This window comes from Cloeon dipterum, chromosome 3, assembly GCF_949628265.1.
Source record: "Cloeon dipterum chromosome 3, ieCloDipt1.1, whole genome shotgun sequence".
Lineage (NCBI taxonomy): Eukaryota > Metazoa > Arthropoda > Insecta > Ephemeroptera > Baetidae > Cloeon > Cloeon dipterum.
In genome coordinates, this window is record NC_088788.1 from 26,964,119 (window position 1) to 26,990,532 (window position 26,414).

The 26,414-nt window shown below is 41.1% G+C and overlaps 3 protein-coding genes and 1 long non-coding RNA gene across 8 annotated transcripts; 2 read left to right on the forward strand and 2 right to left on the reverse strand.

Annotated features, from left to right (window-relative positions):
• The first annotated feature begins 4,034 nt into the window (after positions 1-4,034).
• Positions 4,035-6,920, forward strand: LOC135938287 (uncharacterized). The gene is made up of 3 exons (XM_065481884.1): positions 4,035-4,245; positions 5,165-5,301; positions 5,682-6,920. Exons 1-3 carry the CDS (start codon positions 4,156-4,158, stop codon positions 5,803-5,805), a joined length of 351 nt encoding a protein of 116 aa, XP_065337956.1. The 5' UTR covers positions 4,035-4,155; the 3' UTR covers positions 5,806-6,920.
• Positions 6,921-7,384: 464 nt separating this feature from the next.
• On the reverse strand, positions 7,385-12,421 carry CenB1A (Centaurin beta 1A). The gene is made up of 15 exons (XM_065481883.1): positions 12,245-12,421; positions 11,976-12,033; positions 11,856-11,914; positions 11,437-11,616; positions 11,146-11,374; positions 10,942-11,037; positions 10,687-10,885; positions 10,524-10,629; positions 10,269-10,466; positions 10,105-10,211; positions 9,874-10,054; positions 8,823-9,378; positions 8,455-8,554; positions 8,273-8,393; positions 7,385-7,950 (listed from the first exon to the last, which is right to left on the reverse strand). Exons 1-15 carry the CDS (start codon positions 12,295-12,297, stop codon positions 7,764-7,766), a joined length of 2,430 nt encoding a protein of 809 aa, XP_065337955.1. The 5' UTR covers positions 12,298-12,421; the 3' UTR covers positions 7,385-7,763.
• Positions 12,422-12,709: 288 nt separating this feature from the next.
• LOC135938822 (leucine-rich repeat flightless-interacting protein 2) lies at positions 12,710-24,780 on the reverse strand. Of its 5 annotated transcripts, XM_065482765.1 has the most exons (10): positions 16,866-17,262; positions 16,252-16,396; positions 16,062-16,198; positions 15,854-16,000; positions 15,676-15,792; positions 15,199-15,541; positions 14,948-15,027; positions 14,686-14,790; positions 14,362-14,468; positions 12,710-13,718 (listed from the first exon to the last, which is right to left on the reverse strand). In XM_065482765.1, exons 1-9 carry the CDS (start codon positions 17,163-17,165, stop codon positions 14,364-14,366), a joined length of 1,479 nt encoding a protein of 492 aa, XP_065338837.1. In that variant the 5' UTR covers positions 17,166-17,262; the 3' UTR covers positions 12,710-13,718; positions 14,362-14,363. The 5 variants fall into 5 exon arrangements, with proteins under 5 accessions (XP_065338837.1, XP_065338839.1, XP_065338840.1 ...); XM_065482767.1 differs by lacking the exons at positions 14,362-14,468; positions 16,866-17,262 and adding an exon at positions 24,645-24,780; XM_065482768.1 differs by lacking the exons at positions 14,362-14,468; positions 16,866-17,262 and adding an exon at positions 17,450-17,509.
• On the forward strand, positions 24,018-24,800 carry LOC135938823 (uncharacterized). Its single transcript, XR_010574697.1, has 2 exons — positions 24,018-24,284; positions 24,666-24,800. It is a non-coding gene; the product is annotated as an uncharacterized LOC135938823 (long non-coding RNA).
• Positions 24,801-26,414: the final 1,614 nt, after the last annotated feature.

Below are 26,414 nucleotides of genomic sequence, written 5' to 3' on the forward strand. Positions count from 1 at the left end.
ATCCGGGCCCTGCGATGCTTAAGTGTGTTCTTCGCGCGTTTTACAAATTGCTTTCGTCTGGCAGCTGGTCGGTCGCACCTCTTAAATTGTTCTGAGAGGTGTGAAAAAATTATCTCCTTATGACGGCAATATTTAGTAGTGGATAGCATAAAAATGAAGTGACCCAGAGTTTCAATTACTTTTAAAAATGATCACGTGACCCAAAATTAGCCGGCTGGCTGAGGTCTCTACTTATTTTGCTTCTGTTCATTTCTTTTTTTTAATAAAAATGCCAATAACAGTAAACGAGTGACTAGCATAGCACATGTAAGAATAGATTTAAAACTAAGCTTGTGTTTACAGTCGTAAAATTATGAAAAACTTATATGAAAGGAGGAGTCGTCTTAGCAAATATTTGACCTTACAAAATAAACACAAACCTTAATCTTGACTTATAGATAAACACTCGAAGTGCGCATTACTAAAATAAAACATGAAGGCAGCATGAAAGCATTTGGTTGTAACATTGACAAAATCAAATTTCAAAATTACCTTTCAGATTTCACAAGAGTCAATTAGTTTCAATTCAGTCGGACTGTGAGCACTGATTTTATATAGAGGAAGCAATTAAAGACCCCCACTTAAAATAGCATAATTATAGTATAGAAAAATATTATACGAATCAATATTTTTTCTGGTCCAGAGCGTTCCAATCAAATTCAACGAGTGCTGGCAACATGCCTAGGGCAGCAATAAAGTATGATGCATTTATAGTCAGCAAGCGATTTGGCTGATGCAACTAGATGCACTTGTTGCCGCGCATTTAACTTTAATGAAATACGATACGTTTCCTTCCAGGTGTCTGGCGGCATTTGAAGCCAATCCACACCTAATCAGCGGTTGTTTGAAGAATTCGGGGTTGCCTTATCCCTTCCCCTCCGCGATTATACCTTTTCGTGGGCGCCGCATCCTCATTTCTCTCAAATCTCGTCCGCAACGTTTCTCTGGCTGATGCAATTGTTGCTTCTATTGGCAATGTAGTGTATCGGTTTTCACCGCTACCTTTGTATCCTTATTTCAAGCGCAGAGCTGAATATCAGATTAAAAATATGTGGTAAAACAAACGAGTCCGTTTATAAGAGCATCTCAGCTATAGTTATACATCTGACGGAAATCCGAGCTGCGTAGTTTTTTACCCGCGTGTGCGTGATGCTGCGGGGTCTGCTGAAGTTTGGAATTTGACTTTTACGCACAAATCAGAATAGACGGCACGTGAAGCGCTTTCCACGACACGTGGTTATCCTTAACAGAGACTAATGGGATTAAGCGAGCTATTTTATATTAATTTTATTCTGTCTTAAAGCCACGTTTCACTATCACTATATATACATTTAAATAACGTAGCGGAGTGAGTACAAGTAAAGTGTTGTTTTATCCACTAACTTTGAGGAATTCATGTCAGGAAGCATTTTGTTCCGCCGGAGAAGTTTTCCTGAAACTTCTTGAATTACACAGTCGTTTATTAACTCCGCGAACAGCGTAGTCATCTTACTGGCTGAACTAGCCAACTCGTTTTTCTTTGTTTCAATGAAAACTCGGCACGGTTGGCCAAGGCTGTATGAAAAGAGTGCGGCTCACTTTACGTACTTTGATGCACAGTGGTGTGTGTGCATTATACTGTACTATGAGTGCGCCGACACCGAATGGTAAAAAGAGCTAGGCTAGTTAGTCTAGAATTTTCAGACTCAAAACCGGAACAGCAAAATGACGTCAATCGACAGCAAAAAATTGATGAAACATAGCATTCCTGAGAAATGTAAACGCTCTAAATGAGTTCTTTTTACAAGTGCTCATTCGAAACCATTTTCGCGAACAAATAGTTACTTTAACTCACAGTTATGCAGTGGTTTATACAACTTAAATAATTAAATTTGTTGGTGAAGTGCTACATCTATTTTTTTAATAATCGGGGTTAAGAAAAGTCAAATATATTAAATGTGAGGCACCCACCAGGGCACGCCAATTTTCCTATGCGTAAAAATTTATTGTTGTTTATATTTCCTTTATAAAATGGGATTTCTACAAAAAGAGTGGGAAAAATTATATTTGAAAATATAAATTAATTTGAGAAACCAGTAAGTAACGCTAAAATGTAATATTTAAAATGTATTTTTGGTCGTCCAACATTTAATACTTATGATAATATGAAAAATTGCGCAAAATTGACGAAATACTCGCCAAAACTACCAAAGTGAACGTTAAGGTGACAAAATTCATAATTTTTATTAAATCAACAAACAACATAATATGTCCAATAATTTTAGAATTATTGACTTAAGCTTTAAACAATTAAAGATCGACAAAAAAAACCCTACACTAAGCAATCGAGATTAAAAAATAACACAAAAATGGACTAGAATCAACGATGAGTTTATTTTTGTCCAAATGTTAAATCATTTCAAACTGACTTGTCTAAACATACCTTTTAATTGATACTACTGAGGAAGAAAAAATTAAATTCAAAAAAGTCCAGCCTAAAACGGCGTGAATTTGGGTGTAAGAATGCGTATTGCGTCTCGCGGTCGAGTGCACAAAGCGCGTCAATTAAGGAGGCAGAGAGGGGCACACACCGTACCACTTGAGTTAAGAATGAAATGACGTGACCTGAGTCACGAGGTTGCACTCGCGACACCGTGCGCCGATTGGCTGTCGGCTGCACCACGCCTTGTACACACCGCCGCTGCACTACAATTAGCATTCACATTGGCCGCGCACGCGTGTCCAAAAAAAAACACAACAAAGGGGCTCTCAATTGAGCATCTCGATGCGTTTACTACGCCGGCCAGCTCAGCAGCTTTTTTGCCTGTGCTTCGCACCGCTCGAGTTAAAGCGAAACAAACATTCGATTTATATTGCGCATCGACCTGCAGCTGGCTCTTCTCGTTCGCTCGCGTCTCGGGGAAATCAAAACAAAAATTGTGCGCAATCGAAATACTTCGCAATAGTGGAGAGGAGTTCTTAGGAATGTTCAGAAACGCAAAACTGAGGACTGTTGCAAAACGGAAATATTGTTGTTTATAGTTCATTGGAATCGTCGGATTTACGATTAATGCAGTTTGGGCAATCGCCAGCAATTTGTTGCACTTTTAAACGTTTTAAAACACACAGTCTCGGTTTATGTTACAAAATTTTGAAACTTATTTTTCAAACGCATAGTCATTTAATCTGTTAATATGATATTGTTTGTCCAACTACCCTTGTTTCGACATTATCTTATGAAAAAAACTTTTGGATTTTGAGAAAAAAACCCGATAAAATATAAAAAAGCACTATTCTATCCCGAGATGAATTTTAAGTATTAATTTCTCGAACACTTGCACATTTCTTGAGGGATATTTTATGCAGTACTCAAATGTATCTTTATGAGCCATGAAAGTTATTTGGCGAGTACGGTGCAAATATCATATTAAAGAAGAATGACTTTGAGAGAAGCAGTTAAAAACTGTAGCAATTATAATTTTTAAGCTGGTATTGTGGGTCTATATTGCATTTAGAAAATATCCCGATTTTGCTCTTATGGAATAATTTATGGAATGAAGAATATTTCAGTAATCTGAAGAACAAGAGGTATTAAAATGCTGCTCGGCCTTTTCCTCTAGCTATTATTTCCATCGGAATTTGAGCCCAAAAAAAATCTGTCCCAAAACATCTTCCGAGAATCGACAAGCATAACAATCCCGTCTTTCACTCTCTCATCCACCCTTGTGCAGAGGCTGAGACGCCCGATTTGGCACTGGTCCACGTGCGCGTGGAGAAGCAGGAAAATCAGAGAGCCCGATTCCGCGAATCGGCAGGCGGCGACAGTGACAATCAGTGCGGCGGCGATCAATCAAACCAAAGACGTGCTAGAGAAACGTCCGGCGGCGTGTGTCCCGTGCGTCCCAACAGCCACGCAGCGGCCGCCCCACCTTTGATCGCGGCAGGGCTGTCCGTCGTCGCCCCCACCCCGGCCTCTCTCAGCCCCCCCTGCCTGACGCGCGCACGCCGCCGCCTTTTGCTATAAATACAGGCCGCGCCAGCAATTGTCAGATAATTTGTTCGTGGACACAGCAACCAGAGAGACATTCAAAGAAGCCTTTCCCTAGACTTGATCCAGCAACCAGCACAGCACGCAACATGAGGGGTCAGTCGGTGATCGTGGCGGTCTGCTTCTGCGTGGCCATCGCCACCCTACTCAGGTCGGCGCAGTCGGCCACTATTTCAAAGGTAAATTTTTCTTGAAAATTCTTTTGGTAGCAGCTTCCAGTGCGGAGCTTCAACATGCACATTGAAATTTCTGGACATCGCTTACGCCTGGCTCTCGCTGTTTTGGTTTTATCAGTTCCCTCTTTGCAGTCTAAATGAAAACATTGCAATGACTTGAAAAATTCAGCAGCACTGAGGATTTTTCTGGTTTTTAGCGATTTTTTAAAATGTTGCGCATTACCTATGGAAATCTGAATTCGCGAGGATTGAAATTTGGTTGAAAAGTAGTTCAACAGCCTGACGTTATAAAAATGATGTTCGTGTATAGGTTTTACAATTTAGCCTCGAAAAGGCAGTTTTTTATTAATCTTTTTTAGCGCGAAAATTCACACCATTCTTATTTCCAAATTTTCATGGAACGTGGCATCAATCAACTTCCGATGCAAAATTCGTCACCACAGAAAATATAGGGTAGAAAACGAAACTGAAAGCGGTCCCTTTTGTGCGAAAGTCATGAATACTAAATCACTATTTGCGCGGGCGGCTCTATTTTTTCATATTCACACTCTTACTTTTTCTTTCCACCGAGCTGCTTTGAAGGGACGCAAATGACGAGAGAGAAAAAAAGGCAAGTGCGCAATAATTTGCGCGGAAACTTGACCTGTGACACCGCTAGAAAGCACAACACTGTACATACTTTTATGCTCGCTCTCCCTCCCCTAGAAATTTTCATTATAGTTTTCTAAAGCATTATATGCATTTGTAGCCAAGTGTTGATTTTAACTGCGCATTTAGCGAGTGCGAGAGACAAAGAAGTCGAAATCTGAAACCACCTGGGTGGATCGGTTTGCCAAAACAAAAGCCTTCATGCGGGATCGGAGCTTTTTGAGAGACTTGAACGAGCGAGATTACTAAACAATGGTGCGCGTTTTTGTTACAGAGGTCCGTGGATGGAGGTAGCGGCAACCACTCGGTAAAGGAGACGGACCAGGACAAAATCTGCCACGTTAGTACGCCGTGCGGATGGGCCGTCTACCAGCCGATCACGCGCAAGATCAGCTACTTCCTTAGAAACACGTAAGTGAAATCGCGTAGAAAATGACACGAAAATGGAGTAAACTGGCTTCAATTGCTCCGCATGTCGCTCTGAACGAGAGCATATCATGCCTGGTTACACTCCGATTTTGATTTAAATTTAATATAACACAAGAACTACGTCCATGTACTTTTCCCAGAAATTGAACTTCGATTTCGATAAAGAGCTTGGTTAGCAATGGGAAACATGACGACACATATTCTTGTTGCTTTTATTTACTTTAGGAAGGCAAGAAATAAAATATTTAGATTTATAAATAAATAAAAAAAGAGGTCTCTAGGTTTTTTTTTTATTTTCTCACTTGGGGTTTCAGGTATTGATAACGGCAGACTTATTAAAAGTCATTTGTGTTTTGTTACAGGTGTCGGTGTGCGGAGACCAAGAAGTGCGTCAAGACATCTAACGACCTGTCGTCAAAGGCGTACGTGTACATGTGCCGCGAGCCGCCAGTCACACCACAACAGGACCACTCGTGGTCCAGATGAGGACGCTCGTCACCTCAGCACCACACATAAATCCTCATTCACAATTTAAAAGGCTTAGCACGACCGCCTTTGACGCGGCGGGTATGCGGACGAGATTGGAAATTAAGAGTGCGATTGATTTTCATCAACTTCCTATCTAGGTTAGACTAATATCTGTATCAGACTCACTAAGTTATTCTGAACACTTCACTATCGTTTCGACGTTTAATTTATTTTTTATTCTCTCCACACACGCGCGCTGCCAGTTTGTCCACTCGACGTGCAATTTTAGAAGTAATAGAGTTTGAAAGCAGATCGATTTCAGGTTTGCTTTCCAGAAATCTAGCCTTGTTTATAGACACGCAGTTTTAAGTTTATTTAGCGTTCAGTATTTGCCAGTGAATTGGGAATTAATATGTAAGGATGTACTTAAGACAACATTAGCGACTCCCGTTTTAGCACGCACACACACACACACACACACGCACACACACACACACACACACACACATTCATACACTACTCGCAAATGTACACACAAATACCTCCACGATCTGCCACTCTCTCGATAGATTGATTGATTGTGTATGATTTCGCATTACGTGTAAATAATGAGAACAAAGTATAACAATCAAAGAAGTGAAGCCCGCGACAAAACAGAGCGACGCGATACAATGTAATAGATGAAACTCGTGACTGTTTTTCGCGCACGTCCAAAGGCCAAATCGAGAAAATGAACATAATTGAGAGTACAATTCACTATAAAACTGATTAGTCTCTGGTGAGAGTTAAGAATTTTTATTGCGTAGACTAATATGATGAAAACGAGAGTTCCTGCCTCCGAATCGGCTGCTGGTTTGGCCCAATCGCTCTGCTCGGGATTTTACTTTGTTTCGTTTTGCAGAAAGTTTCGACTACAAAATTCTCTCTAATTGTAAAATTACAATGTCTAAGTCTGTTCACACAGACTTTAAAATATGATTGGCACGGCTATTTTAAAAATATTCAACAACACAATGCTGTGCACTGCTTGCAAATGCTGTAGACGTTGTTTACTGTATGAAAAGAAGATGACAAGGGTAAAAAGCTTTGATCGCAGTATTTTTGTTTGAAAAATAAATCACAAGTCAAGTGAACTTTTGGTCTTTCCTTTGACTCCAACCACCACCACACCCAGTCTTAAACTCGAAATCCAAATCGTGAGGTCTAACGAGCTTTGCCGCGCAGTTCCGATCAGAGGAAAGGTTTCACCCAATAAAAAAGGTCTGATGCGCAATTCACGCTACTGCGGCGGCCGTTTGAGCCCGCGTGCGCACCGACGGCCGCCTGCCTGCCTCACCCGCCGACCTTTGACCCGCAGGAAGTGCGTCATAGAAAGAAGGGTCAAGGGAGTCAGTCACACTCGGCCACCCGAATGAATCACACCCACTGTGCGCTGTGAAGACAAAAAAGCGAGGCTGTTAGGCGGATTCTGCTGAATTCGCCATCAAATTAAGACCGCCGCTGAGCGCAAAAGCCGATCGGGCTGGTCATGACTTTCGTTGCATTATGCAAGAGCTGATTTGGGTTTATCCTTGTCGCCGTGGAATAAAAATCGCAGTTTCAATGGTCATGTATATATTTTTGAATGATAACTAACAATACAGTTAAACGGAATGCGTGTTTTAAAAGCAGCAGTTAATATAGGGATTAGTAAAAGAGTTTGGTAGCATCACAGTGATTATAACAATAAAAGATAAAACTCAGATCTAAGATTAAAAAAGGAGCCATCCTCGTGAGGTTCTTTAGACATTTTTGGGAATGCTTTTGACTTGCCCTTCACTTCCTTGTCTGCTACTTTCTATTCAAGCGCGAAGAATATATTTTTACGCGACATGTAAATGCTATCAAAATATATAGAACCATCTAATTACCACTGCTTTCCAATATCCAGCGTAATATTTTGGCAATTTAAGAAATTATACAGGAAATCGCATCACTTAGCTTGCATCGTCTGTGCTTTCTGGAGGAGCGGAGACAAGGTCTCCATTGGTGTTGCGCTGCAGCCTTTCAGGATGGTTGTACGCCATGAGGGAGAAGTCGCGAACCACATCATTGAAAGTGTCATCACCACGCGAGCCGCTTTCAGACTCGCGAATCTGCTCATTCAGGGAAGCAAGTCGAAGTCTGAAATAAAGAGAACATGAATAAATTATTCAACTAAACCCAGCACACACAAGGGAAAACAACTTATTTTAACAGCTCAGAGATAAATGCAAATAAACTATTATGAAAAAATTTCTACATGCAATTTAAAAGACCCTGATGATCATTCAGTCGGTTAAATTTACTTTATTCCATAATTATATATCATGTTAACAGCATGTAAATGGAAGAAAAAAATGTAAGCTTCAATTAGCAGACTACATGAAAGTTGTGGAAAATATCCAATGATGCAACGTCAAAATTTCGGTAATTGCACCAAAACATAATTGGAAACAAAACTTACAGTGTAACTATATCAGCATTGGCTTTCTGGACAGCAATAGTCACTGCTTCTTGCCCGTGAGCATCTTTGATATTTTGATCAGCATTGTGTTTCAGCATCAGCAGAACTTGGGCTGTGTGACCTGGAATTTGGTTAAATCGACAGTCAAACAACAGGTAGCAAAAAAGGTTGAGGTAACAAACCTAGCTCAACAGCCAGATGCAACGGTGTTTTCCCGTCCTGGTCCTGCACGTTGATTTTGGCCCCATTGACGATAAGGTATTCACATGCCATGACAGATCCCTAAAACATAATTGTTTTTCTTTAAGTTTCAAATTAAAATTCCACAGAATAATGAAGTGAAATAGGTGAAATACAAATTTCAGAGTGCCAAAGAATTAATATTTTCTAAATTACAAAATTTCAAAATTTTGCAACCTCCATCATTAGAATTAAGATCAAAACATAATTATTGCTACCACATGAGCACACCGGATCTTTAGAGCTGTGACGAGTTAATGAGATAAGAGAAACAACATATATGGCCAATGTTTTGTAACCAAAAACTCACACTGAGGACGGCCTGATGAATGGCGGTGCGCGCGTTGTCCTCGATGTTGATCCACAGTTTGTCTGCGCCCAGAGCCAATGCTTCGCACATTACAGGCAGGTTGTGGGCCTGCGCCGCCCTGTAGAGAAGTCGGTCAGGGTGTAGAGTGGAAATATCCTCCTCTAAGACAATATCATCGTCATCGTCGCCCGCAGTCGAGTCTTCGCCGCTGCTCAGGTCGATTGGCTCTTCCATGGCCAAGTTCTGCCTGTCCACTAGGCTCTGGCCAAAGAGCAGCACTTCGGTCTTTTCTGAAGGCTCAAAGTCGGCCTTCTCAATCGGCTCCGAGGAAGAGGGGGACGACGGGACCACTTCCTCGGTCGTAGGTCGCAATTTGACTGGTTTGCTTCGCGCCAGTTTTCGTGCACCGTCCAGGCTGCGAGGCCGACGACGCAGTTTACGCACGCTCCACTTCCGCACGGTTGGGTTGCCCTGCCGTGATCGAGTGTGCGTGTCCAGTTGTTTTACAAACAGTTTGTCCACGTATTTCGCCTTAATCCACGCCTCTCGAATTCCACTGAACAGATTATAGGTTTCTATTAAATCTCAAAACGAAAAAAGAGAGTTCCCAAATTCTGAAAAATGTATGTGGTATCAAATGATGTGAAATAAATAGGCTGTAGTGTGGCGGTTGATTAAAGATGTGGTAAATTTAGCTTATATTTTGTAATCATGAGTTCCAGCGGATTGTTCACAAAAACTGAAATGTCTCTTAGTTACTCCTAAATAAGATTTACTTTATTTAACTTTTGGAGAAACCAAATTGAATTGAATTGTAAATATATTCCTAACTCCTAAAAATTAAGTTTTTTTTTCACCAAAATATCAAGACTTTAACAAGTTTCCTTGTTTTATTTTATTTTATATTTTCTTTTAATAAAATCTTAAGTTTAAAGGTCTAAGTTATCACAAATAATTTTCAGTATAAGTATTTTTATCACATTAATTCTTATAACAGTTAGTTGAATATTATAAATAAAAAAAATAGACTCAGGCTCAGTTAACAACTCACCCTGAACAGTTTGGAGTTGCCCTCGTGTTCTCCTCTGGGACATTTGCTTCATAAACCTTGTTGAAAATGGTATTGCCCAACTCGGCCATGACCTTTACAATTTCCGGCTCCCAATCATCCAAGGTCAGAGATCGAACTTTGCTGTAGTGAACGCCCAGGCTTCGATGCACCCCAGAGCAATCTTATACCATATTTTTGAAGATAAAGCTACTATTCACATAAATTTGTTACCTATGCACAGGGTGACGCCCAGGTTGATGCTGGCCCACTGCGGATTTGGGCTACCGCAGTCGCAACAAGCCGTATTGCCAGGAATTTTTGCAATGATTTCCCACATTCTGCAAAAATGAATAAAATGTTGCTTCAATTTTTTTTAAGGGAAGGATGAGGCTTACTTAAGTTTCTTAGGTTCGTCAGGGAGTGGTGGTCGCTGAGGTCGTGGCTTAGTTAATGGAGAATTGGTGTTGCTTGACTGTCCCAGAGGCTTCATTTCACCTTGAAGGGTTCTCTGGAAGGCGGCGCCAATACCCTGCTGCAGAGCAGACACCCACGCTTGCAGCATTTCCTCACAGTCTGCTTGTAAAATATGACTCCTACACAGACGATTGAGGATCATATTTCATCCTTATATTACGTGGGGAAAAACTCACTTGTTCGGCGAAATAACCTCGAAACAAAATCGCCGCTCATTGTCTGGGACTTGTCGCACAGAGCATAGTCTAAGATCTTCCTCCATCACGGTAAAAGTGTCTTCACCTAGAATCGACCGCATAAATTTCTCTCAGAAATTTGAAACCGTCAGTGCCACAAAACCTGTTCTCTTCCTATAAACAAGCTGATTGTCATGGAGCCAAAACCAGCGGCGGTTCCAAGTTTTGAAGGCATTCGATGTTCTCTTGAATAAATATCCAGACATTCCTTCAGCAGGAATTTTCTCCTTGCCACTGACCAACGCATGCATGTTGTTCATCTCCTTTTCAAGTTTGCCAGAGTCTGCTCTCATCCTTGTCACCTGATATGCAACAAAGTTGTAGTCATGTGGGATATATAACTGTTTTTTCAATTCACATCCTCTCCCAGTTTCTTGAAGAATGGTTCCAAGTCTTCACAAAGGTCAGACCCTTGGTGGTAGTAAGTGCTGCACGCCTGCATATAGGACAATAGCTGAAAAATGATAAATTTTTTTACAATTTGGTGTTCACGTGGGAAATTTAAGATGAATCAAGGACATTACCGAACTTCATAGCGGTAGAAATTAATGATATGTCTTACTGTGCCAAGAATTTCGTGTTTTTTCCTGCTGTTGAGCAGACTGAGGCTCTGAATATAGTTGAGAGTCTCATACTGGAAGCCCGAGCGGATGGCACTCAACATGTTAATGCAGTCCTCTGCTTCTTGGAGTTTATTTTTGGAAGCTTGCGAGTTTCGAACCACGCAAGCGTCGTACTCGCTTGAGATCTTTTCAAAGTGATGCTTGGAGTCTTTGATTGATTTTATGTCCCTAGGTTGGAAAAAAATTATAGCTAAACCTTAGCACATTACAGCAATTTTGCGTAGTTTTACTTTTTAATTAAATCGTTCAAGCTCTTCAAAATTGTCCTGGAAGCCTGATCTAAGAGAATGGTGTGGAACTTATTCATTTCTTGCAGCGAGTGGATGATTTTGGTCACTGGAGTCACAATTTCTGTGTCTTGACCTTGACCAAAGTGGACACATAGCTCTCGCAGGCTGATAGCGAATTGACTAAATATAGAGGCATGAGAGGAATTATTTTAGTTTTTTCTATGCTATGTACAATTTATATTAATACAATTCTTGATTTGAAAAAAAAAATACAATTTCCGCCGGATTACACATCATGCAAGTTCTTATGAGAAACCCACAAAAGTATGGGTGGCGAAAACTAAAAGTCGCGGCGAAAAAGTGCAATTTGTCCATTGATATATGTAATTACAATTACGTAGATAAATATATTTTAATACCTTTGGTTGCCGACATACGTTTTCCCAGAGTCAACCATAGCACCACATGTTTTAAGAACCTTTAACACAACATGTGCACAGTTAGGCTCAATGCAGCATGAATAAACTGTAAATTTATACTTTGTCCAACTTCTGCTCCAAATTCTCGATGATCTTTTCCTGCTCTTCCAAGTCTGACCTAAAAATGAATATTACTGTGTCAACTAAAAATATCAACAGGGTCCTATTTTTGAAGGTTCAGCATGGTGATAACCCATGTTGCACCCTGCAAAACCCCTCAACAAGTCTAAGAAACGCTTAAGAATCAAACAGGATGTTTTGTTAGGCTTCGCTGATTCCAGCAGAGTCAGCAAAACAGGTTGTTTTCACGTTTTTTTAAAGGAGGTTACCTGAACTTGGGTGAATCCCTAAGGCACTCTTCAAAGTCAATGACGGGCCTCATGACGAATTTCGGCCGAGAACACTCACATGCCGAGAATAAATCGGCGGGCGACAGTAAAAAAGTGACACATCGAGAACTAAACAGAAAACAACTGATCTCATCTACTGGTGTGCTTCTGGAATTGACCGCATTCCAGCAGTGGCGCTCGTAATTGATCTAAACTGTATAGATCAGAGCGCGGTTAAGGTTTCCAGCTTCCTGCACTTTCTTCCTAATCGCAAATTATAATATTTAATTTAGCACTTCATACTTAGTCATTATTGTAAGGAAACGGAAACTTTATCTGAATTGATAAGCCTCTGAAATATATTTATATGAAACAAAAAAATTAGCTCAGAGTATAGGAAATTATGACAAGTATTTCAGGTATTTCCAGACAATTATTCTCCCCATTGGTTAAGAAAAGACAATGTTTTAAGCTTTAAACTTTTTTTAATATTTTCAGTACTCAACAATCCAACATAATACCATATAATAAGTTAGAGTTTCGCAGTCGGTACAAAAGAATTTAGGGAATCAAGATAAAAGAATGTGCTTTCGATAAAGTACTTCAAATCAAACTAATTAACATTATTGTATTAAAACAGCCACTAGAAGCAAGAAACAAAATTTTGGTAGGTTTGATTGTATTGCCAGAACAGCATGCACATTACAGGGGTATAAGAAGTACACTATTCAATGTTCTTGTGATGGATATGATGTGAGGAAGTGTGATTATAGGCTTGGTATGCATTTTTGCTTTTACCGGATTTTACAAAGTAAAAAAATGTTTCCATCGGTTGCACCTAGAATTACATATGGCGGCTGGCTCCAAATCTGTTAATAATTTGGCTCATACTTAGCTCTTATATACACAACGAGTTTTAGTTATTATTGCAAAAGCTGTTAAAATGTACACTTATTATCCTTCTATACAAAAGCGCCAATCAAACATATACATACAAATTAAAAGAGTTCATCAATAATCACAGACTTATGATGTCCATAAAGTTGTTATTACTTGGAAAATTTAAAGTATGGTTTCAGGCGCCTGGTTCGAAGGCAGCCAGACTTGATCATTCCCAGAACAAGTGACAGGAGCGTCCATTTTTATTCAGACGGAAGTTGCGTGGCGGCGAAGGAAACAATCAATAATAATTCAACATATTGGCGACTAGCGGTCGCGGAAAGAGCAGAACAGTGGTTTGGTACGTTAAAGGACTTGACAAGATTAGGGAAAGTCTTTTCACCCTCACACCATAGTAAACGATCGTCGACGTGATCACTCGCAAAGAGTTTCTCAAAGCAGGCCTGCGCGGCTGCATTCAGTGTCAGAGGTCCTTCAGCAGCGCCGACTTTGCATTCTTGAGCTTGTCTAGTCTTCGCACCAAATGAGTGTTCTGAGTGTCTAGCTCTTCTACCCGTACTTGCGCCTCCCGAAGCTGAAAACATACCAACAATCAGACATGTGTTCAACTCAGTTTCAAATAGATTTTAAGCGGTTTTTTAGCAACATTGAATTAATCTGCATTTTCTTGTGTACAGCTGTTTTAATGCTGGTGTTTCAGTCGTTAGATTGGCTTGGTCTGCAAGTTCCGTTACTCAGACTAATTGATTATGCTAATTTATTGCACTGAAAAATTATCTATTTCAGTGCAGCCACCATGGCTGGGATTTGTTAACACAGTCAATAATTTTATTATTCGTTATTCATTTTACAATATAGATCCTGTAAACCCTACTGTAACTAATTTAATTAAAAACTGAAGAATAAAAATTAAAACGTAGTGTTTCTTTTAACATTTCCCAGTGTTACTTTGCCCTTATTCTAAAATTAAGGAAAAGCTTTAATGTAGGCATCAAATTTGAAATAAGCGTGTAAGAAAACGTGGCAACGTCATAGGTTGAAACTACCAGAGGCAGGGATTTGCATTTTTGAGTCAAATCCCTACACAGAAGCAAAGTTTAAAACATGCACTCATTAATCTAAGCCGGATGATATATATGCAAGAGACAAGAGGCGAGAAGTGGAGTTAGTTCATTTCAACCAAAATGCGTTTAATTTTGCTTGTCGTGTCTAACTACCACTATCGCAGTGCCGCTGAAGGGTGCTCTGTTTGCCTGTTTACTTGCTTCTGCAGTTCCCAGTTGCTAGTCTCTAGGTTCTGAATTCGCTGTTGGGCATTTCTAACCTATTTTCAAGCACATATCACCATAATTCATTAGAGAAGTAAAAAAAGAGGAAGAAAAACAGATGCTGCCTGCCACCAGACATGCCTTCACCAAGAGAAGCGAATTCAAACTAATAGTGCTGTGCAAGGAGTTTCACAGGTGGATTTGACATAAAAATGGTAATATATGGAATAAGAATGGACATTCTGGTAGACGCTGGACTGGACTGCTTCTTACCTCTCGCTGCAGTTTGCGCTTCTCTGTTTTCAGCTCTTCCTCGGCTTTTTCGGACGATTCAGCAGCAGTCTTGTAGCGCAGCACTTGGCTTTCAAGACGAGCAACCTGACAGGAAAAAGCCGGAAAGCATGGTTAGCACAAACACATTTTACAAAGAAAAGAGGACGGCGTCAAGCGAGTAGACTTTGAACTCGGAACCAAGCGAATTTGCCAACCGGAATGATTCCCACATTTACGACAAAACCACCACCAGGCTACTTACATTGGCTTGCAGCGTTGATATATCTTGTTCAGCCTTTTGCAGCTTGAATTTGTAATCACCCAGTTGCTTTGAGGCTTCTCCTAAAGCAAGAATTATATTAATTAAGTGTTCGTAGCAACCTTGTTTTTTTATGCTTGTTGCATAGTTTTTATCTCAAGTTAGAACAATAAATAAACATAAGTTACATACTAGTAAACTTTAATTTCCAAATAAAATGTACGAAAGATTTTTGAAAGTTAATTTTTACTTACGGTTCAAGTCCATTTCATCATCATTAGGTCCGTTCATGCTGAAAGAGGATCCAACAGAGCCCTTGAGGCTGCGGTTCCGTTCTTCCTCAAGCTCCAGCTTGAGATGCCGCACCTGGTCCTGCAATTCATCTCTCTCCTCCTTAAACTTGCGCAACCGCACGTCAAGGGAACCTTGGCCCGCCGAGTCCAGCAGCTGAGCGTTGTCGGCCGATACAAGGGCTTTTCTTTGCTTTGGAGGAGAGGGGCTCTTCTTGCTTTGCGTGCTTTCGCTGTCTTCATCCTCATCGCTGTCTTCCTCTTCGCTTGACGCAATGTCCTCACCAACAATGACTAGACCAGCCTCCTGAAATGCAATAAGATTGTTAGACGCTATTTCAAAACAAAAATTCAAATTTTAAATAAAAAGTAGGACAATTCGGATAACGTAATTTATTTTTATAACATATAAAGACAAAATATAGTATGATTGTCTGTTACCTGTATTAACCTATCTCGTTCTTCTAACAGAGATTTATACATGTCCCTCTCTTCAATCACTTTATCCGACTCCCGTTTTAGTTGGCTGTATTCTTTACATTTGTCCCTATGTTCTTTCTGCGTAAAAAATCATTATTTTTTAGCAACCTAGCACATCTTGAACCTTTCATAGACTTACTTGTAAAAGAAAATGCGACTCTTCTAACTGTTCGATCTGATCTTTCAGCAGTTCCACTTGATATGCAAAAGAAGCCTTTTCGTTGTCCAATTGAGCATTGTGGAACATCGCTTTTTTAAACTTTTCGTCCAAATCCTTCATCTCTTGCTGCGCAGACACACACACAAGGGTAAGAAAATGACCAAAAATGTCGGATTCAGAGACTCACCCTCATGTCCCTTAAATTAACCCCTCCGTCCTCCATTGAGTCTTCCGAGGACCGTCTGCTTGACTGGTAATTTGATGGCTGGGCGGACAAAAGATTCCTTGGACTGTTGACGGCGACCCGCGACCGCACAGGTGTTTCTGCTCAAAAAGTTTGAACAACTGTGCTAAAATTCCACAGTTCAAAGTCTTACCTAGCTTTTGCTGCTTGGTTTCGGCTGGCGAAAGCACATTGTCTGGGGGCTGCTCCGACTCCTTTTGCTGTCTTTCCAGCTCCCGTATTCGGATTTCTCGCGCTTCAGCCCTCGCCTGCCGCCTTGCAGCTAGCCTGGCTTCGGCCTGGAATGAGTAACAACACATACAGGTTTAGTTTTACCGGCTTAAAAGGCGCTGCAGATACTAATGATGAGATAAGCAGAGGCAATTAATCGTGTCATTGGTGCAACTATAAAATTAAGCCTAGGAGAGCAAAGTTACGGAGCGAAATTTTCAATTTTGTTATATTCCCTCTATTAGTGACGACGTAAATTATTTAATTATATAGTTTTAAAATCTTTAATTCTATACAATTATATTGAATGATATAAAGGTCTGAGGAAATTTCGTAGCAATAACTCGAATAAATTGATCATTTTTGAGTCAATTAATAAGTCCCACATGATTAAATCGACTTGACCGACGTGATTTGTTCCAAAACACATTCCAGTGTTTGGTATTTGTAGTAATCATTATGGCACTCATTTTACAGGAAAAAAACAGCCGATCAAAAGCGAGTCGCAAGCCGGGAAACGCTCAGCCACAGACTCACTTCAGTGGCGATTTTGCCGAGACTATCGACCACAAAATTGTCGTCGTCGTCTTGCTGCTGCTCAAGGGGCTGCTGGTCTTGGTCGGCGTCGTTGCCATTGCACAGGGGGCTGTCTGGCTTGTCTGGCCTGTCGCTGAACACCTCCTCGTACTCGCTGCTTAGGGGATCGACCGGCGAAACGCTACCGTGGGTGAGGCTTTCCCTCGCGTCCGTCCACTCCATGCCCGTGTCGCTGCCTGCGTCCGAGCTCACTACCGAGCCGCCGAACTCGTCGGCGGCCGAACACTCCACATCCATCATCGAAGAGGCATCCACCAAAGGGTTCTCACCGAATTTGATACACGCGAAACGAGAAGCAAACGAGTCGCGTCAACGCCGGCAATAAACTAACTGGCTATGGCTAACCAACAAACAAGAGGGAGGAGGGGAAACGGCACTCGCTGCTATCACCTGCGCGATTATTGCACTTTCGTATTATATAAGGGGGGCGTCGGACGGCCCGCGCGTGATAGGGGAAGCGTTTTTGTATCCCTCTATTGTTGGGGGCAGACCTAATCTTCCCTCACAAATTCCTGCCTTTTTACCTGCAGAAAAAAATGCTGGAAAGGATTCCAAAACTTGAGACACATCGTCTAGTGAAAGGACACCTTCAAGAAATGTAGAGGATTTTTTTCAGTTTAAGAGGTGCTCCAAGAAGGAATGCATTTGATACTGCTACCGGCTTGTGAAACGCTCAGACACCACTTTACTTTTGTCGACTATATTTTCTAAACAATTCCATTGATAACTGTAGGGAAACATTGCAGTGTCGTGCTCTCGAAGCCCAAAACAAAAGAGAAATTAGTGCAGACGAAACGGAAAGGACGCAGGCGGAATAGACAATTCGTTACGAGGATACCAGTTCGCACTTAGGAAGCGGGATCGTTGCCGAAAAGCCTTATTTTGAGTTTGTTAACTCCGCAAGGTCGGAATGAGGTAAGTGGCGCAGTGAAGCTGACAACTCACCAAAAAGGAAGTTCTGAAGTGATTATTTTATAGACTTGTTGATATCAAATGATGGCAGGGAATCGGGTCAGAGTTCAATGAAAAATAAGGCAATTGGCCACAATGAGCTCTAAAATGGATGGAAGACCTCTTTAATCACGATTTGATATTATACATTATAATACTTTTACTGAATTAGTTGCCAGACGGTCTATTTAACCAGCAATTCTCCATTTTAAGAGTTATTTTTAAATGATATTTTTCATTTGAGCAATGTTTCGCTGCATAAACAAGCAGTGTCCCATTTTCGCTGGAAACAATTAATGTTGAATGGTGGCTGCGGTCGCGGCAGATAAGTTACGCGGGCGCAGGTAGGATTAGAGCCGACGATGACGAGCACGCTCCGTTTTTATTTATTCGTCGTGACGTCAGCCTAGCATGCATTTGTACATATATGTGTAGTGTAAATTCACAGGAGTGGTTTGTAAGTTGGCTGGAGCACCGATTTTATTTAGTGCTGCCTATTGTACCGTACGCCACGATACATACATGCTCATTCCACTTACAGGCGCGCGCGTCTCGGTAAGCGCAGCGTGGGCTGCCGGCGATATTGAATTAAGCTAATGGCATTTTTACTTCTTCCCCTTTGATATTCACGATATATTTACGGCTGGTTAACAGCCAATTAGGCTGCCATTCACCGTAGGCTGGATTTGCATCCGCGCTACTTTGTTAGGTGTCAAAGCTACCGCGCACTGATTTTGTAATGGTTGACGTTTTTCCTCAACTAGAGGGTTTCCTACAAAATGGGATTATTCGTCGAGTTTGTGTTATCGCCTAGGCGGTAAACCGAACAAACTGCTGATATACGTTAACCGTTAGGACTTCCAATGAAACTCAGATAAAAATTATCTGCTGAAGACCAGTTTAAATTGTTTATGTCTTTCCTTGCTTTCTCACCAAAATTAAAACCAAATTAAGGTTGAAGTTCCGCCTAGGATCGCATTTTTGCTCCAGCTGCTCGGGGTGGATAACCCAGCGTTTCTGAGATAATGCAAGATTTCGAAATAAGGCCGATCATTCATCCTGGTTGGAGGAAAATCTTTCTCTCCGAGCAAGCGTATACTTCTTTCCCATTTGGTATGTGTGCACATCGACTACCAAGGAGATTGTGTGAACAAAAATGACATCACCGCGCTTTTTCACGGCGGCGACGACGACGACACCGGCGAGGATCCACAACCACTCGATTCGATGGGCTTATTCAGCAAAGATGTAAGAAGAGTGAATCATGCGCCCAGCCCCTTGAAAGGACGAAAGTCGACGGCGGTGAAAAGTGCCGAGTAAGCCAAATACCCATTGTCGTTTACCATAAAAACAAACTGGTGCTCTTTGTCAGCAAATATTTCGAAGAAATGAAAGACCATGAAAATACAAATAGTTGCCAAATTTTCAACCGCATCATTAATACCGGAAGATACATCAAAATATTATGAAAATTTTTATTTGATAAAAGAACATGAACAAATCTGCCACGCATTAATACCACCAATAGCACTCTAAAAGAAGTGCAAGTTATATTAAGAGTCTTCAACAGACACTTGATCATCTGAAAAAGATTTATTGCGCCGACATAAGTATCTCATCTCGACTAATTGATCTGTGATCTGAGAAACTGACGGCGAGGTGCCAAGTGCCAACGAGCCATACCAAGCAAGCAGATCTGTTTTCTGTTTCTGTCTCACTCGACACGCGGACTTTTTCCACGGACTGACAGCGACTTAGCTGTGCGATATTGCCGAGTGACGAGATGTGGACGGCCTTGCCAACGGCACCGTCTTCGAGTGCAAGCTTCTCAAGCTCATACTTGGAAATAAAAACGAAGGCCTCCTTTTATTTCGTTTTGGAGAGAGCTGGAGACGAATTAACGACCATCGACTGCCGCCGTAAAATCATCTTTATTCAAATTGGAACGCGCGATTCCGAGAAAGGACGATCGAGATGAGGGTTTTGCTCGTAAATTAGTGTATGCCTTGAAAAGACGTACTGGGTTCTTAACATGGAGTGAACGTTGGCGCGCAATTCCATGCAAATCGCAACTGGTGTGAAACAAAGCTTACAGATTTCTATTTTTTCGTGTTCTGCGACACAAATAACTGCGCAATTGTTTTGAATTCGAATGCGACGGGTTCTTTCCGCGCTGCGAACAATAGCTGATTGATTCGTTTGACTCATGTGACAAACGTGGCGCTCGCTTGCCGTCAGTGGCACAGCGGAAATCGCACTCGTTCTCTTTGTTTAATTTATCAATATCCTGCTAAATACACAGCAGCTGTTGAGGATTTCTTTTGTCGTTAATAGTCGCCACCAGAGAACCGAAATTGCGCACAAGATTTTTAGTGTATTCAATACACAGTTTCCCTTTATCGAAATGTAAGATAAGATAATATAAAGAGTAGTGCATTTCAAATGGCGAGCTGTTACCTATTGATGAAACACATATATAGTAACAGTCTCCAAATATTGAAACTCATTTTCATTTCATACCAAAAATTAGTTAAATGTGTAAACGCGAAAGTGGCATACAAAGCGATTGACAAATTAAGAGTCGACCTCCTGTTGACACATTTATTACAGAGTGACTGGTTGTTTGACTCTCGCTCTTGTCCACTGCCCAATTAGTCCCGGCTGACGGATAAATTGGCGCTTTTATTTTTCGTGTCAACTTAAGCGGATTTCGAGTGAGTCAGCATAGCGGCAGAAGGCTTTCCACTTCTATCGAATCCCGCGTCAATCAATAAATAAGCCAATTGGGGTCGATGGGTGGCATAAACGTAATCAATTAATTACATTTCGTGTCCGGTCGCGACCATAATAGAAGTTGACGGAGAGCACAATGTAAAGCGTGAAAATTGTAGCCAGCTGACGTCGGTTCACTCATTGGCTCAAGTCAAAATTATAAATAAAGTTGAGCTTGTATGGTGAGGGAGACATTATACAATCATATCTTCAATGTTTTGCATAGTTCTGATGGGATCAGGGCGAAGGAAACAAAACTAATCACATGTATCAATTTTTCGCTCACAAAAAAAACTTTTCAATTTGAATTGAATACTATCGTGTGAGAAAAATCTAGAACTTCATAAAATTATCAAGGGATTATTCTATCGCTATATGCTAAGAGAAAAAAATTGTAATCTCACCAAAGGAGGGAAAAATGCTAAAAACTTAGAACTCACTGGTCTGCAATTAATTTTCAGTTGAGGGCTGTGGCGTAGGATTTCAGTATGAGCTGTAAATCATGCTTTTCTTCTTCTTTTCCGCCACAGATAACATTGTTTATGTATAAAGTTAACTGCTATAAAGATATATTGCGAAACCCTAATTAATCGAATTAATCAACGAGTTCCACTTTCGGTAAACAACAGTGAGTATTTTTTAGAGATTAATCGCAGGCAGACGAACTCGCGTTATTTTTCATTTTCGGGAAATAATAAAATCAATACGCCTGGACAGAAGACTCGAAACATTTTGGCCAGTCATGTGATTGAATTTTAGGGAAGATTCAGACATTGATGTAAGAGCAAATTAAATAAGTCATTGGAAAAATGAATAAAATTAAAGCAGGTTATAAAAGTTGACCGTCTTATTTGTGCTGGATTTTTACAATTCACATCACAGGATTGACTTAATATTTTTTTACTGTAATTGCTGTTTGAGCGGAAAGGGTAGAAAGCATGACCATTTTTAATCTTTATAATGGAGTCAGCTCTTCTGCGAAATTATGTTTTCTAATAAGCGTACATAATATAAAGTGATTACTAAATTTTTGGCAATGAATCATAAAAATATCAAACCGAATTTTTGGCAATAGCGGTGACAAGAAGCATTAAAATTTAGTGTCTAGGTCGTAGCCGTAGAGGAGGCTAACACAAATATCATTTAAGCTCCCCATAAATAAAGCAGCGAGTGAAACAACCCCCTTTTACGCCTTTTCTTGATCTCATTTGGCCAGCGAGCGGTTCACTAACGCTCAAACCATTGATGCATCAATGTTTAAACAGTAATTTGCAATAAGTTATCAATTTCTTCTTCACTGGAACTAATTTGACACAATATGTTTCTCTGTGGCAGCATAAATGCTGATTGAGGCGTGCGAATCAAATGAGCGAAACAATAATTCAGGTTATCTTGGGTTTGATATTTGCACGGTGGCGCGAGACCTTGCAAGGTAATGATCTAATCGCAAATTCTCTCATGCTTGAAAAGACTCTGGCAAACACCGTGGCCAGACTTTAGGCACTGGGCCAACTCCCCACCTTCGCCTGTCCGTTTTAAAAAGGTCCGAATAGTGCAACGCACTAAGCCGCTAAGCAGAAAACACGCGCGACGTGCATTATAGATAGATTGTTGGTATATGTGAAGGAGCCCCCACCCACGCGATGCACCCGCGGAGGAAGTGGATAAAAAGTTTAAATTTACCTGCCGCGGCGGGCGTCATTTCCGAAAGTCTATAATTATCTCCGCTTGCATACGCAGCACTCGAAGAAAGGAACTCAACTAGTGCTGAGCGGACAGCCGTGCGTCAGGTTCCCACGAATCAAGGCTGCGCGATTGCAACAATTACCCCGTACACGCCTTTCTCATTGTCCCTAGACGCTGCATTCCGCGCTCGTACTCAAACATTGCCAAGCTTCTGTTACACCTGCTGTGAGAACAGAGGGAAGGCCTCCCTCTCAAATTTAATGAAACAAGAGTTGCTTGTTTTGCACTCCAAGATTAGCAAAATGCAAAGCTCCGCAAGCCGTCGCTGATTGGGGGCGAAAATTATAAATCTCCGGCCATTGTGTGTTCTTTCCTGTCTTCTTGCTTTGCGACCTTCAGGACGAGACGCACGCAAATGATCCTGGCCGGCGCTTCTTTTTGAGGCCGTAAGGAACTCCACCTTTTTGTCTGTGTGTGTGTGTATCCGATTACCCTGGCGTGCGGTGCGGATACCCTTCGCCAACTCTGCTATTTGCCTACAGCTTCGAGAACGTATAATGCAATGGTCGTTCCAACTCAATGAAATCAAAAACAAATCTCCACGAATGTAAGAGGATTCAAGACAAGGGATTAAACAGAACCTTCGAGTTGATTTCTCAAGAGAGAGTTGAGACAGCTCAATGGATGATATACATAAAACTAACATTACTATATCATTAGTATAGATTGTGTACCTATATTAGCTAGAATTTGAACCGGTGTCGGGCTAATTTTTTTTACTTTGCCACAGAAAACTTGTTTAATAATTTTTTTCTGTGAATATTCCTTGATTTTTGTTTTCACAAAACTTCAGAGAGATGTTTGGGTAAAAATTTTTAAAATATTATTAATTCTCTGAGCTAGTTCAAGTCATGTAGAATGCAGAATACGGTTGTTCCCTTAAGATGTACATTCAGTGATTATCGCGAATCATGCGACGACCTCTGCCGATCGGTTTTCACGCGCGTCAGACGCATCCATCGCGATTATCATATAATTAGCAAGGTAGTCTGCGGTCTCAGGAGACCACATTCCGCGCCTAATAACCAACACCGCGATTGAATTAGAGCTTACTTCGTTGGAGGCGACGACCGAAGCCCCAAAGACGACCCTCCGGGCCCCTCGGTACAGCAGCAGCAACATGCCCCCAGCGCACACAGTGAAGGTGACCAGGGCACCCCCCTGCAGGTCGTCAGCCGAGCCCTGGCAAAAGCACATCCTCGCGCTGCAGCTCAAGTGCACTGAGTGCATGTCTTTCGACCGCGAGAGTGGCATTTCAGATCTAAATTTAGACCTGCTGGAGGGTGTTTTTGTTGGCATGTTAAAAAACATACTTCCTCTCCAGGGACTGCGGCCGACGGAAAGTAATGGGGAAACATGTTTGATTGACAGTCGGTTCAATTATGGTTTCAGCTATTTACTCAGCACAGTATATAATCGTTTTGTGTCTAGCGTATTCGTTAAACAAAACGGAAAAGGAATTAGATCTGAATTTTTTATTCAGCCACAATCCCTTGCACAGATAAAATATAAATGAATAAAAATGCTTGGCACCAAACAGTTCAGATATCATTAAAAACCGCTCCGCTTTGATAGAGATACTATATATTCACAAAATTTAAACTCGTATTTTCTCGGTTACTTCATCTCGCTTTCAGCCTGTGTGCGTGAGTTTTGGGAGGGCATATAATTTTTCAGTTTGGTTTGCAATGTGAGACACATCAGTGGGTTTGGTCGCCACTCTCACTGTTTGCCCTTCTGCCTCTTGCAATATAAGAGTTGAAAAACGATTCTGTGAGATAGAAAAGAAGCGAGCGAGCGCCAGCTCAGGGAAGACAATTCAGTTGTTCACATGCAACCAGCAAGCGAGCACGATTTTCAGTTGGTTTTCTTCTCGGCCGTTTGTAGTAGGTGAGAAAAATACTGAATGTATGCGGCACAAAATGGCATTTTAACATAAGAGTAGTATACTTATGTACATGTGCACTGCAACAAAATTAAGTCAGAACGGCCTCCTCCAATTTAGAAATTTACACACAACAATAACAATCTTATTTAGCAGCTGAACGGATCCACCAGCAGTTCAGTCAGCAAATTCCACTGACCATATAAGGCGCTCAAAACAGCAAGAGCTTGCCTGATAAGTGCAGGAATTTCTCTCTCTGGCTTTTTAAGTTATTTTATAAGTCTTCGCATTCGTCTAACAAAAAGAGAAAAGTGTGTTGCACCAGTGAACGCAAATCAAATAAAGGATGTTTCGTTAGGACTCACCTCTTTTGCTATTTGATCTAGGGCTTGGTCTTCGACGGTGTGAGTGGCCGCCACCCGGCGTCGGCCGCCGACGTTGGAGTTGTCCATCGTGGCAATGGCTGCACTCAGACCAGGCTAATGCACCAGAATTGGACACCTGCGGAATTACAATCAGCGGTAAATCAAGAATTTAAATGATATTCAATTGTATTATTGTATTAACATTTCATATCATATTGAATGCCTTTTCTGGAAGTGTTGTGCACACGCTTAAGCTGCCTTGGGTTAACTCTTGTAGATTATAATTCCACTGATAAAAGATAAAAGCCATCCGGTTGCTACAAAACATTGAATATTTTTAGGGAAATAATTAGAATACTGTTACGCTACCATAACTTGAATTACTTTTCTATAATAATACTAATACAACGCATTTTAAACTAAAACTTTTAATCATAAATTGAAGTCTTGAATAAATAAAAATGATTGTTCATTTTGAAATTATCACACCTATCATTCTAAATCAAAAATAAATTTTGAAAGATCAATATAAATTGTCGCACTAACTAGGGAAAGGAATCTTCATAATGCAAGACAAACCAATGTGAGAAATTATAAAATGAAGAAAAAATTATAAATTTTCTATATCATACATAATTATTTATATATTTGCTCACATTGGTTTATGCTGCAGCCACATGAGAATTCCTTCCCACTAATTGCATGTAAATTCAATGTTATTTTATTTTTCAAAATTTAATTTTGACAATAGTAATAAAGCTCATGGGTTCATCTTTTTGTTTGGAAGAAAAGAGTGCTTTCGCAGAACATTCTTTAAGCGTTCTATAAACTACCTGAAACAATAAATCGACTGGATCTGCATTTAGAAAAAGTGTACTCTTAAACAAAAAGTGCACGTGCAAAACGATCGAACGACTTGCATTTTAAATAACATTATAGTTAGCATAACAGTATCATATTACAATCGAGTCATTAACGTGAGCATTGAGTTGTTCTCCGATTCAAGGTTTTCTTTTTTTTCTTCCTAGTCAAGCATTGAAAATCTGAAAATGTATTTGCATTTCGCTACGTTCCCTTCAGAAAATAAACGGAAATAGCAGCAGCATCGGACGGGAAAGAAGAAAAATTTCGCTTCGGCCTCGCTGCTCCGGACAAACATCTGCAGGTGAACAAAGGGTGAAAGCTCCTTTGGACAGGTGCAAACGACCGAAAGCCACATTCCTGTGAACTAACTCGGCCCACTTAGCCGAGCCGAGCTGGAAAACATCGCATCTGCGACGAAATGGGGCCGAATGGGCCGAAAACGTTGTTCATGTGGTGAACGTTCGCCGAAAATTGCCACCATTGACCTCCAGTGCCAAAATGTGGTGGACGCGCCCCCGGCGAATTTTGCAACCGTCTACGGACCGCGAACCGGGCGGCTGGAGATCTTGAGGGTGCGGCACCGAAAGGAAAGGGCCCCAAGGGCCCCAAGAAGGAGCTGGACAAAGATTAATGCTGAAATCTTACCGTGCAGCTCGCATTGTGTTGTTTGTGTGGGTGGGTTTGGCTGTGGATCGCTTCTCGGCTGGCTGTGCAAATTTCCCGAAAACACTTTGCATGCGCACTAACTGGCCGAAGGGTGCATGGTCCAGATCACTTAATCGCGACGGAAAGTTGACATGTGTGCTGGGACAGTGGGCCTCAGCCTAGGCGATACACAGCATCCTCCCGGATGCAAAGATGAGAATGTAATGAACACGTAAGATGGCGTGCGTGCGTATCTCAATC

Bases quoted from the DNA above. Each gene is read 5' to 3' on its own strand.
- LOC135938822 (XM_065482764.1), bottom strand. From the start codon at position 17,165: ATGATGGATGTGGAGTGTTCGGCCGCCGACGAGTTCGGCGGCTCGGTA. The intron at 15,793-15,853 runs GTAAGTCTATGA...TTTTTTACGCAG, and splicing joins AGTCGCATTTTCTTTTACAA to AAAGAACATAGGGACAAATG. The intron at 13,719-14,685 runs GTAAGAAGCAGT...GTATGTTTTCAG, and splicing joins AGCGCAAACTGCAGCGAGAG to CTTCGGGAGGCGCAAGTACG.
- CenB1A (XM_065481883.1), bottom strand. From the start codon at position 12,297: ATGAGGCCCGTCATTGACTTTGAAGAGTGCCTTAGGGATTCACCCAAG. The intron at 11,617-11,855 runs GTATTAAAATAT...CTCTATATTTAG, and splicing joins ACGTATGTCGGCAACCAAAG to TCAATTCGCTATCAGCCTGC. The intron at 10,212-10,268 runs GTAAGCCTCATC...TCATTTTTGCAG, and splicing joins GACGAACCTAAGAAACTTAA to AATGTGGGAAATCATTGCAA.
- LOC135938287 (XM_065481884.1), top strand. From the start codon at position 4,156: ATGAGGGGTCAGTCGGTGATCGTGGCGGTCTGCTTCTGCGTGGCCATC. The intron at 4,246-5,164 runs GTAAATTTTTCT...TTTTTGTTACAG, and splicing joins AGTCGGCCACTATTTCAAAG to AGGTCCGTGGATGGAGGTAG. The intron at 5,302-5,681 runs GTAAGTGAAATC...GTTTTGTTACAG, and splicing joins AGCTACTTCCTTAGAAACAC to GTGTCGGTGTGCGGAGACCA.